We start from the raw sequence: 12376 nt of genomic DNA on the forward strand, positions 1-12376 counted from the left end.
GAAGATTTGTGACCTCCTGGTCCTATCTCAGTATTGTACACAGAATTTGACATGCTTTGGACAGAGAATGGGGGCAAGCCATGAGTTTTCTGTTTTGCAAAACCTTGCTGGCGAGCTTCAAAATACTGAATTTATAATGTGTGCAGCTACAGCTCCTTGTTGGGTGAGAAGCAATAATGTTGCATATACAGTAGCAACATTCAGCTCCAAAGTGTCCACTATTTATAATGGAAATATTTAGTTACGTATTTAGAGTTCATGCTATTTTTGATTTCTAGTGCTGTCTTCAGCAGAGGAGAAACCAGATGATCCATTTATTTTTCTGTATGAAAATATGCAAATCGTGTATTTATCCAAATGAAAATAATTAATTAATCATTGAGCTGAATAGCTTTGCTGATTACTTTTAGTGTTATGTAGTCCAAACACCAAATGAGCTCTTGGATTCTGAAACATTTTACAGTAGTAGTCAAGGGGTTAAAGTGAAACAGACTGTTGTAAGAATCCTTTGGTGAGCTTCGATTGATTGAAGCCTTCGTGGAGGAGGATGCTCATCAGCCGTCAGCCAATAAAAGATCTTCCTTTTTCCACTCTTTCCTCGTAGCCCCAGTTCCCGCAGTGCGTGTTTTCGCTGTAGGTAAAAGGGTTTATTGCACCTCTGCCACTGATGGGGGCAGGGCTGGGTTGCTTGGTCAGAAGAGAAAGTTCATGCTGTCTGCAGTCTGGCAGGCTCCATGAGGCACATGGCACTTTGTGCAGAACTAGTGAAGTAAAACAGCTAAGAATAAAAAGGGTCATTTGAAATGCAGGACACATTTTCTGTAAAAGCCACAAAAACTTGGATCGTCATTGATATGCAAATGGCGGTTTATTGATGAGAGGACTTCAGGCTGCAGGAGAGAGGTGCGCCTGCCAGGCTATTTACATTTGTGGAATGTGCGGATGTTCACATTGTCAGAAGACTCGTCAGAAGGCTGTGAAATTTATCATTTGCAATGGCTGCAAGCAGGTTCATGCAGGAGGTGAGGGGATTGCTATAAAGGAAAAAATTGTGCGAAGGGAGTCATGGATCAAGGAGGAAATGCTATTACTGTAGATACATGTAACCGATTAAGATCTGTGCATGTCGTTCATGTTTGAGCATAGCTATTTTTTTTAAATTGTAAGCTCTATGCATTTTATATTGTTGAAGATGCTTTGCTGTAGAGGAATGTATATTGCTTTTTGCAAATTCAGAATGTGTTTAATCCACACAACTGGTTCGTATACTTATTCATATGTTAGAGGGACTTCTGTATGAGAAATAGTTTTTAGCTGTCAAAATGTAAATTTTTTTCATTGGGTACAAGGATGCAGGAGCATATGGCAGAATGTTTTGAAGAGGATGTCCCACAAGTCCATGATGGTTGTTTGAGATGATGTTTACATTTTTTCAGGTTCCAGTTATAATTCGCATGATGTTTTGATTCTCTGACTTCAAAAGGCTTGCAAATTACCAATTTTTGTAATTCCATGTTGAAACAAAAATATTGCTTCAGTTGAATGCTTGTTTTTCCTGATATTTCTGTTCACGCGTACATGGGGCAATTCTAATTTATCACTTTTGCAGTTCATTAGTTGTGGCACATGGCCTTTCCTGGTTAAGAAAGCAGCAAGGCATACTTGCTCAGAGGTAAATTAACTGCTGTCAAACCAAATTGTTGATCTCACTCAAAATTGTGTAATTGCAAGTGCAAATTTTATATGTCCTATTCTCTTGCTGCTAATTCAAATGAAATACACGAGGATTTCATGTTTCAATTGAATGTGCAGCAGTATGAAAAACTGAAAATATAGCATTAGGAAAAAATAGATATAGAAAAATAAACAAACCAGAAATATTCAGCCCTTGACCCTCACCTATTCAAAGAGAAATGGAGTTGATGTTTTGGTTCCACTGATGTTAATTGAACTGCTCCGTGTTTCTAGCATTTTCTCGTTTTTTCAGGGTTCCAGCAACTACATTTTTTTTTTGCTTAAAGACAAACTGAACATTGGCTGAGTAAATCAAAGAAGAAATCTACTGTAGTCTGTAACTGATTGCAATCCTGTGCACCAAATCTCCAGCAATTACAAAACACCCTTTCCATGTATTCTGCAGGCATACTGCGCTACCATATTGCCATCTCTTGACCTGTCCTGTTGTCAGTTTGTTGGCCTGATATCAAGTGCTGGATTAGTAAACATTACCTCCAGCTAAGTACAAGAAGTAATCTATTTCACAGACATGAATTCTGCAAAAATCAGATAAAAAGGCAGATGGTGGAAATCTGTAATTTAAAAAAATGGTTGAAAAGCTCAGGAGACATTTCAGAAAGGTCAATCTTCTTGTCCCAAACCTTGCCTCAGAACTAGGAAAGAGTGGTGCGTTAGTTTTGAGTGGGAGGGAGGAGAGCAACGAGGAGTTCAAAATGTACTGGGGGTTTGCGTTAATGGGGTGAAAATTTGGAGGTACGGACTTGTGAGCCTAAATGGCCCGTTACCATGTTATTATGTCTAAATTTAAAGGGAATTGTCTGATAGAGGGAGTGGGAAAATGCTGAATGAGAGCAGTTAGCAGCTCATTAAACTGCTTGGTCTTTGTAATGTGTTGTTTATAGTAAGTTTGTGGGAAATGGGGGTAAAATAAATCTATCGTGTGTGATTCGGAAGCCATGACTGGATCGCCAAGAATAGAACCAGACTAGTTGATCACATCGTCCAATTGCACGATGGTGGGGTGGCGTAATGTTGGAGAAATTAGTGTTTGGAACAGGAGATGATGGATAACAGATATAATTGATGCCGTTGATAGCTACTTTGATGTTGTGACGTATGGAAACAAGATTTAAGAAATTGCAGCAAGGAAGTCATCAGTGTGTTTGAGGAAATTGAATAAAAGGTTGAGAAAGAATAGTTTTTCAGGAAAGACCAATGTCATCCAGGCATTGGAGGAGTTTGATCAGCCCATCGATTTGATACTAACTCAAACAATTCACTCACTCCAATTCCCCCATCTATTTTCTTGTAATCTGTTCTTTCACATGCCAGTCAACTCCACTTATTCTCTTGTAACTTGAAGTGTAGAAGCAAACAAAAATGTCACGTCGGGTTGGTATTCAAAACAACGAATGATTTAGTTGAGCTGATGCGCATCAGGAGTCCAATCAAAGGTGATCTCCTGAATATGAATTTGGTACACTTTTTATACTCTCCAGGAACATAATTATAGAAACCCAATTAACAGTAAAACTAAGTTTTGAACACAGAAAGTTGCAAAGACTTGCTTACTGGCAAGTTGAAATTTGATTATAGAATAGGATACTTAATGTTTAACTGAGATAACAAGTCTAGGTTTCTGTTAAAGTTATAGCATGCAACCATTGTTCTAACTTAATAAATCCAATTTTCTATCACAACAATGTTAGACATAATTAATGGAAGTTCTTGAAACTTGAGTGTTGCCATTGTATTCCATAGCTCTACCTTAGACCTGACTGATTCTCTGTACAACATTAGCATAATCTTTACTAGTTATAGCTCTTACTATTCTTTCCCCTACAACAGGGAAATTTCCTTTCAGATGCATACAGTTAGTCCTCAACTTCCGACCTACACAAGTTGCGTCCATCTGCACATACAACCAAATTTAAAAAAAATCTTTATTAAAATTTCTGTACAAGTACATATTTTGTATTAAAAGTACTATATACAGCGGTCCCCGCCCCTGGCAGCAACCAGAGGTCCCTATTAAAGGTTCATTTGTTGAATGTTGCATGACCTCGAGCATGCATGGTGGAGTGAATCCAACTTAAAAACCAACCCGAGTTACAACCAATTCTTTGGTCCTCGTAAATCGGGGACTTCCTGTATTTGGGTCATGGGAGGAAGCTGAGATTACTGGGGGGAAACCTATTAATTTTAAAATTTAGACATACAGCACGGTAACAAGCCATTTCAGCCCATGAGTTCGTGCCACCCAGTTTACAACCAATAACCTACATCTCCTGGTACATTTTGAACGGATGGAGGAAACCAGAGCCCTCAAGGAAAACCCACACAGACATGGGGAGAATGTACAAACTCCTTACAGACAGCGTGGAATTTGAACCCCAGTCCCAATTGCTGGCGCTGCAGAGGTGTTGCGCTAACCACAGTGCCAACTGTGTCGCCCAAAACAGTTATTGAGAGTGAGAAAATTCCATACAACACTGGAAGGATTGAATGTTGGTGGCTAGAACTTGATGGTTAACCAAGTTGTCACAAAAAAAAATTCCCTTGGGGAAATTTATTTTGGAATTGAGAAACCTTGGAATGAAGATTTCACCAATCCCTTGATTCCAGCACAAGGGATACTCAACTTATTTTAGACTAATGGAAATGAATACATCAAAATCCTGTCACTGGCAGAACAGATTAAAGCCAACATTGTGGAGCAAAACTTCCATCATTTAAAATGAAATCCAACCAGAAGACTTGCAAAAGAACAAAACAGATGAGAACTGAATGACTAAGTTAAGGCGAGATATCATGGCAATTTGTGATGAAAGAGCCCTTGTAAAATAATTTGGTGGGTTAAAGATGTGGTGGTGGTGGTGGTGTAAAACATTCCTGTGGTTGGAGCCATCCATGGAACAAAGGAATGTCACTGCTGGAGTTCTCAGGGCAGCATCAAAGACTTGACTATTTTCAGCTGCTCCATCAGTGATGACCTGCTCTCTTCTGTGTTCTGACCCCTCAGCTTTTTCAGGGATGAAACTTTTCTCCATTTTGCAATTCTTCATGTGATGCCTATAAACAGCTAAAATGTGTAATGCTCCTGTTTTGACTAACAATTACCAGTAAGTAATATGTAACATTAATTCTATTCAAGTAACATCTCCAGCAGAAGAAAGGATCGTGATATTACATCAATTAATTTCCCCCACCAAATTGGATTAAATGATCTTTGACAGTTTGTATGAAGTCAGATACAGCTTATAGTCAAACAGTCCACAGGAGTTGAAAATAGTCTGGCTGCAACATTTGGCTGTGGAGGTGGATGGAATGGATGGGAAAATGGAGAGCTTCTGACTGGGACAAAAGTTATTAATTTGTTCTTCTAATTGTAACTGAAAGAATTCACCAGTTGTCCAGGATAGGGATCATGGATGCTGGAGTTGTGCCAGTGATGTACATGTGCTAAATTTCATAAAGAAGACAAAATAGTGAAGAGTTGAGAGATGTTTGCTTGAAGGAATGCTATCAACATCAGGTGTTCAAGCTGACTGGTATCTGTCAGTGACATAATTAGTGATCCTTAGTACCTGTCAAAGAGGTTTTGCACAGAGTGAAAGATGAATGAGAAGCCAGGAGCATCCAGCAATATAGGGCAATTGAGGTTGCACCAAATCCAGCCAAAGGACCTCTTACCAAGGAAGAGGGAAGAGATGAAAGGTTAAACCTTTAGCAGTACAGTGGAGTGCATAGAAAATGAAACAGAGTGGTGTGTAGATAGATGAAATGCAAAAGTCAGAATTAAGTGAGGTGATGAAGAAATGTATTACAAGGTTTTGACATTTGAGCATGGTTTGGAGGTGGATAATTTGACTAAGGATTTGTATATAGGCAATTGTAAACAGAGTATTGTATTTTGTATTCTGTTTTTACTTCAAAATAATTAATTTGTAATTTGCAATTTCCTCAGTACTGATATGCCTTTTTGTTAAATTTCTTGTGTTGTAGACACCCATTCCAAAGACCATTTTGATTCCAGTGACAATTCCTATTTCAAAGTCGAGTGTTCCCAGATTTCGCAACAGCGTTGAGGGTCTTAACCAAGAAATTGAGAGGATTATTATCAAGGAAAGTGGGGACAAAGAGGAGCAGATGATGATTGTAAGTATTTATTCATTCAGAGCGCCCTCTGCTGAGAAGAGCTATAATTCAGATGAGATTGCATTGGTAATTATATAATTCGATTGCAAGTAAATGTGTTTTGCCACTGTTAACAGAAAAATTGTCCTAAAGGTGTTCAGGAAAGTACTAGGCTTTTGTGTAAATTGAATGACAAAACCATGTGTTTCACTTTGGCTTGGGTCTCTTTACTTCAAGTGCTTCGATTATCATAACCAACACTTTGAACTTCATATCTAGTTCCATCAGAGAGCAGCAGTGGAGCTGTGAAATTTCAGTAAAAATATTTGGATTTGTTCAGGTATCACTTTTTTCCCTAGGAGAAAATTGAATTGGTGCAGTTGATTCTTCTCTATATACTGAGCTTTAAATTCTACTCAAGTGGGCACAGAACAGCATTGAAAGATTGTGATCAGCTGTTTGATTTTGTCTAGCTTTCAGACAAATTTAAGGTACTAGAAGCAGCCCCAAAATTAAATAAAAAGATCAAGTAATTACCTATTATGTGTCATGTCCATGCGCATGCTCATGTTAAAGTATGTCTCAGACTAAAGGGTTGAGAATTGTTGCAATTTAAATTATTTAATGCAATTTGTGATTCCTATACACTGATGGTGAATCATGGACAATAACTTTACATTTCAAAACTGGCAAATTTCTACCACCTGCCCTATCTCTAGCATTGGCTACCACTTCAGAATAGTGACTCAAAGTTTTAGTTTCACTACATTAAACAGATACACAAATAATACAGTAGAATCCCCATTATCTAGAATTCCATCAACCAGAAACTGAAAACAACTGGCAAAAAAAGCCGAGGAAATAAATAAATAGATAGTTTCAAATAAATAAGACTGTGCAGATGGTCCCCACAGGAATGGTGATACTTTTTTGGACATGCACAGGTTTGCCCTGCTGAACTAGCAATACCCCTCAATGCGCATGCATTACTTTCACTGTTACAACTAGCATGGAGGTAAGTTGGGTTGTCAGTGCAAGGGGGGGCCCAACCAGGAACCTTGCATGGAGGTGAGTCGAGTTGTCAGCATAAGCAAGGTGGCTAAGGGTCTGATCAGGACACTTGTGCAGAGGTGAGCCAGCTTGTCAGTGCGAGGAAGGTGCACCCAGGGCCCAACGGGGACATGCATGGAGGAGAGTCAGTTTGTCAGGGAGGTGCTCAGGTAAAAGTAAATGTTCTCTGAAGCAACATAAAGCAACATACTGGTGAAGATGCAAGGAAACATTCAGACTGGTTGTGCCCTGGCCACAGCAGCTGTTTGAATAAAGTTTCAATAAAGTTGCGTTGAATGAAATGGCGGTGCCCAGGTTGAAGAGCCAGCTGATGCCGTTCACCACTGGGACAGCTCTCCCAAAGATTCCCCCTATCCCTGCCTTGTAAGAGTCTTTGTTAGTTTTAGGTATCTGTAAACTTGGGGGAAGGGGGATAATTATGATGGTGGTACAGTTGGCACTGTTACAGTGTCAGTGACCAGGATTTGAATTTAAACTTTGTAAGATACGGAACTAACCTGATTAAAGTGAACTTTACATAATTAAAGATTACAATACTGATTTTTTTTTAATATTACACACATTTTGCACTTTTTTGTATTTTAAAAATATTTTATTTTTGATTTACAGAGTCCTTATTTTCCCCTTCCCATCCCTTAAAGTATATAAATATCAAAATATAAAAATACAAACATACAAAATCCTCCTAAATACCGACAAAGACAGTGATCCTCCTCGAAGCTAGAGGACCTTGGATGTTAACTAAAAACAGATAGGGAGGTAAAAGGTGTATTCTTATTGCAGGTGTATTCAAATTAGTTACGTATTGGAAGAATGAGTTCCAGTGAACCATAAAATTGCATTTCCGACATCTGCAATCCCCGTAGGTGCCAGATAATGGGTTAGGTTTAGGGTTATGTCTACTGAATTTTGCAATCGAAACAACCAAAAACAGAAAATGCTTGAAATTTTCATCAGGTCAGGCTGTTGAAAGAAATTTCTTACAGTTCAATGGCTTTGGACTTTTTAAAATATAGTTATCTGCTTTTTTTATTTCCAATTCTAGCTTTCCAAATCCTGATGTTTAATACTGGTCTAGTCTAATATCCTGTGGTCATTGATTTTGTTTGAGCTTAGTCAGTAAACATTGGGAAGAGATTCAACTATCTACACTACCATAGTTGAAACCATTTCTCCATTCATAAACATACTTTCTAACAGTAGTTGCTGAATTCCAATCTGGAGCTTTATTCCAACTTCCCAATGGCCACTTACTTGGCAAAATCTGCTTTGTATTACACCAGCTTAAGTTTAACTTCTCAAATTTCAAGATGTAACACAGTTACAGGCCCTTCTGGCTCATGAGCCCATGCATGCCACCTAAATACACCAATTAACCTACAAACTTGTAAATCTTTGGAACATGGGATGAAAACGGAGCTCTTGGAGGAAATCCACATGGTCACAAAGAGAAAGTTCAAACTCCTTACATTCAGCACCAGATTCGAACCCAGGTCGCTGGTGGTGTCATAACTTTGTATGCTTACCGTGCCTCCCTATTGAAGGAAAGATTGTCACATGTTGGTAACTGAACCAGTTGCCTTACATTAAATGGTCCCTTATTCATTGGGCTAGTTTGAACTTCTGTAAATCTTTGAAACTGCTAAATCCAGATCCTTTGAGCTAAAGGAGATGTATACAGAATGAAGCTGAGAACAATAAGAATATGTCCTGAAAAAGAGAATCCACAATTGAGTCTTATATTGGATGAGGTAGGAAAGACTCAGACTCGTGTCACATTTTGGTGCCATCTTTTCATATAATGGTTCTCTTTATTCTTCTATGGATAATTTATTTGTGGTTATGTCCATTATATGACTCCAAGATTTAAATAATGTATGGGACCAGGCATGTTTTTGAATGAAAAATGCCATTTTGCAAATTGTGTGGGGTGTGGCTTGATTACTGAAATTTATGAAGATACAAAGTAGTGATCTATTGTTTAACATGTGGAAATGCAAAATATTTTATTTTCATTGTAAAGAGCAACATATCTGCAATTCACCTTTTAAAAAAAAATTCCAAAATGAATCCATGGAATGATTGTAGTGCGCTTCACTGTGTTTCAATTTATTTCTTATTGAAAGAACATTGACTACACAATTGGAAGTACTTGCTCTACGATGTGTTTATCTCTAGGTTATGTAAGAGAAGGTGATAAATGTTTTAGGCATCAGTGCAGCATATATATGCTTATGATTTGTAATATATGCTTATGATTTGTAATATATGCTTATGATTTGTAATATATGCTTATGATTTGTAATATATGCTTATGATTTGTAATATATGCTTATGATTTGTAATATATGCTTATGATTTGTAATATATGCTTATGATTTGTAATATATGCTTATGATTTGTAATATATGCTTATGATTTGTAATATATGCTTATGATTTCAGCAATATGTAATGCTGAAAGTATTACCTTCTCCATTGGTCTTGAACTGGAAGTATAATGAGCAAGGAATGTGAATTTGTGCTATGCTGGAAAGCAAGTGTTGAACTTTTATTATCAGCAATGCAGAAATTTGAGCTAGTAAATGAGAGCATTACACATAAATGTTATTAGTTGAACATAATATATATGGATTTACTGGTAATGTATATGCTTTCTATTAGTAGAAAAAAACACCCTAAACTCATTTGAATTTAATGTAAACTTGTCTCTAAATTAGATACAAGGCAAGATTGTCAGAAGTAAATGTTAAACAATGGCTCATTTGGAATAAAGTAGCTTTTTAAGAGTTTGTTCAGTTCTAAGAAAATTTTCAAGGGTGGAAACATGGGATTTATGAATAAGTTTATTTTAATTGTCAACTAGAAAATTCAGCAGGCTGCAAAGCATTAATTTAGACTGCATTTGCTTCCTATGGTTTCATTTGCAAGGCAAAGTGGTTGCACTATTATTATGCAGAGTATTTTTGATTTTTTTTTACTTTGCCTTTTTAAAAGCAGAGTCATAGCTAAGAACAGCCAAATAAAGATTGATTTCTTTTGTTCCTGCGCACCTGTTCTATTCTAAATGAAAATGCTCTTTACTAGGTTGAATAGCACAGCCGAGCCAAACAGCTGCACAGCGAAGCAGCACTAAAACCAGCTTTAGTGCTGGCACCCATTTCAGTAGATGGATTAGGGGGCATCTTTCAACTATTGCAAAGCAAGGCAATTTTGTTTGAGTTGAATATTCCAGGGCACATACCTTCAATCCACTTCCCTTTCCTACTTCCTCACCACTCTTGCAATCAAAAGATTTTAATTAGCCATCATTTCTGCAAAATAACTGAAAATTCTCATGGAATGCATTTGATCTTGAAGATATGCACTAAGCTTAAGTAGGGAATTTTTGTACAGCTCAATGACATCAGTTCAATAACTCACAGTTATTTGTTTACTGCTGCTTCTATTCCAAAATAATCTTCCTATAATATTTTAAAAAAAGGAAATGATCTTTTGCAATTGCAAGATTGTATTATATTTGAATTGAAGGTAGCAATCAACTCAACCCAAGATGTCTAAATGGTTGCAGCAAGGAAAGAGGCCATTTAGCCTGTTGAGTTTGCGTGGGTACCAAGTAAAAACAGTCTGGCTGTCCCCTTTCCATACATTTGTACAGCAGAGAAATAAAGCCCATTAGCCCAAGCCACAGCAATTTGTCCTTCATAGCTTGTAAATACATTTGCCTTGATTTAAAATCTGATATTAAATTGAACTACATTTTCAAATTCAATGCAAAATTGTATTACATTATGGTCATACTTTCCTAAGGGCCCTTCACAACAAAATTATTACAGCCTATCTTGCTGCGCAAAATTAGATCATTAAGTAGCCCTTTCCTTTTTTCAGTTCCTTAACACAGAGCTCTCAAAATTCATCATGCTTGTATTCCATGAACTTGTCCTTCATCTTTCACTAATTTGATTTGTCCAGTCATATGAATTAAAGTAAATGAGAAAATCTCAGATGTTACTCTACTTATCCCTCTCCACCTATCGTTGCCCTGGTACCTATCACCGTGACCGCAAAAAGTTCTACACTTGCACTTACTATTATTCGGGCCCTGATAATTCTTCCAAGTGAAGCAACACTTCACCTGTGATTCTGTAGGGGTTATTTACTGCATGCCGTGCTCCCAGTGTGGCCTCTCAACATTGGGTAGACTGGATGCAGATTGGGAGATCACTTTGTTGAGCACCTTTGGCTCTGTCTCCTGCAACAAAAAGGAATCCAAGTGGCCCATCACTTGAATTTCACAACCTCTTGTCACACTGACATGCCTGCCCATGGTCTCATAACTGCCAAGTTGATGCCACCCACAATTTGGAGGAAGAACACTCTTTATCCATCTTGGTCGTTTGCAACAAGACGGCATCAAAGTCGATCGCCAATTTCTGTTAACACTTCCCCCGGCCTCTCTCTTTCTCTCATCTCTCTTATCTCCGTTCCAGCTCCTTGCCCCATCCTGCTCCTTCCAGAGAGCCCTCTTCCCATATCACTTTTCAGCTTCTTTCTCTTCTACCCTTTCACCTACATCCACTATTACTCCTTGCCAAAACTCATCAAACCACTGTGTCATGCACCATCTCTGAACTCATCACTTCAGGTCACCTCCCTTGCATGGCTTCCAACCTTATTATTTCCCCACCTGTTTCTATCTACTATCCAAGATCCACAAACCCAATTGTCCCGGCAGACCCTTCATTACCTGCGTGCTCCTGCCCCACCGAATTGGTCCCTACTTACCTCAACTCTGTTTTGTTTCCCCCCCACCACCCCAAGTTCAGTCCTTCCCCACCTACACCTGGGACACTTCACATGCTCTCTGTCACATCAACAACTTCCAATTCCCTGAACTCAATTGCCCCATGTTTACCATGGATATCCAATCTCTCTACACCACTAACCACCATACTGAAGGCCTCAAAGCCTTTCATTTCTTTCTGGATAATGGAACCAACCAGTCCCACTCCACCACCATCTCTTCCAGCTAGCAGAACTTGTCCTCACCCTCAATAATTTCTCCTTTGACTCATCCCACTTTCTCCAGGTTAAAAGAGTAGCCATGGGTACCATCATGGGCGCCAGCTATGCTTGCCCTTTTGTTGGCTATTTGGAGCAATTTTTGCTACAACCCGACACAAGCAAGGCCCCTCAATTCTTTCTTTGCTACATCGATGACTACTTTGGTGCTGCCTCATGTACCCTCAGTGAGCTCGTTGACTTCAACCACTTTGCTGTCAACTTCCACCACGACTTCAAATTCACTTGATCCATCTCTAGCACATTCTCCCTTTCCTCGATCTCTCTGTCTCTCTCTGGGGAGACAAATTCTCAACACACATCTTCTACAAACCCACCAACTCCCACAGTTACACTTGACTACACCTCCA

General features: G+C 38.5%; 1 protein-coding gene across 1 annotated transcript in view; it reads left to right on the top strand.

Annotated features, from left to right (window-relative positions):
• Positions 1-12376, top strand: part of LOC138761608 (protein FAM117B-like) — a 210142-nt gene that overhangs the window by 151378 nt on the left and 46388 nt on the right. The window contains exon 5 of the mRNA XM_069933999.1: positions 5743-5895. Coding sequence (XP_069790100.1) covers positions 5743-5895 — 153 coding nt within the window. The remainder of the gene's footprint in view (positions 1-5742; positions 5896-12376) is intronic.

The sequence above is a fragment of the Narcine bancroftii genome, chromosome 4 (assembly GCF_036971445.1).
Source record: "Narcine bancroftii isolate sNarBan1 chromosome 4, sNarBan1.hap1, whole genome shotgun sequence".
Lineage (NCBI taxonomy): Eukaryota > Metazoa > Chordata > Chondrichthyes > Torpediniformes > Narcinidae > Narcine > Narcine bancroftii.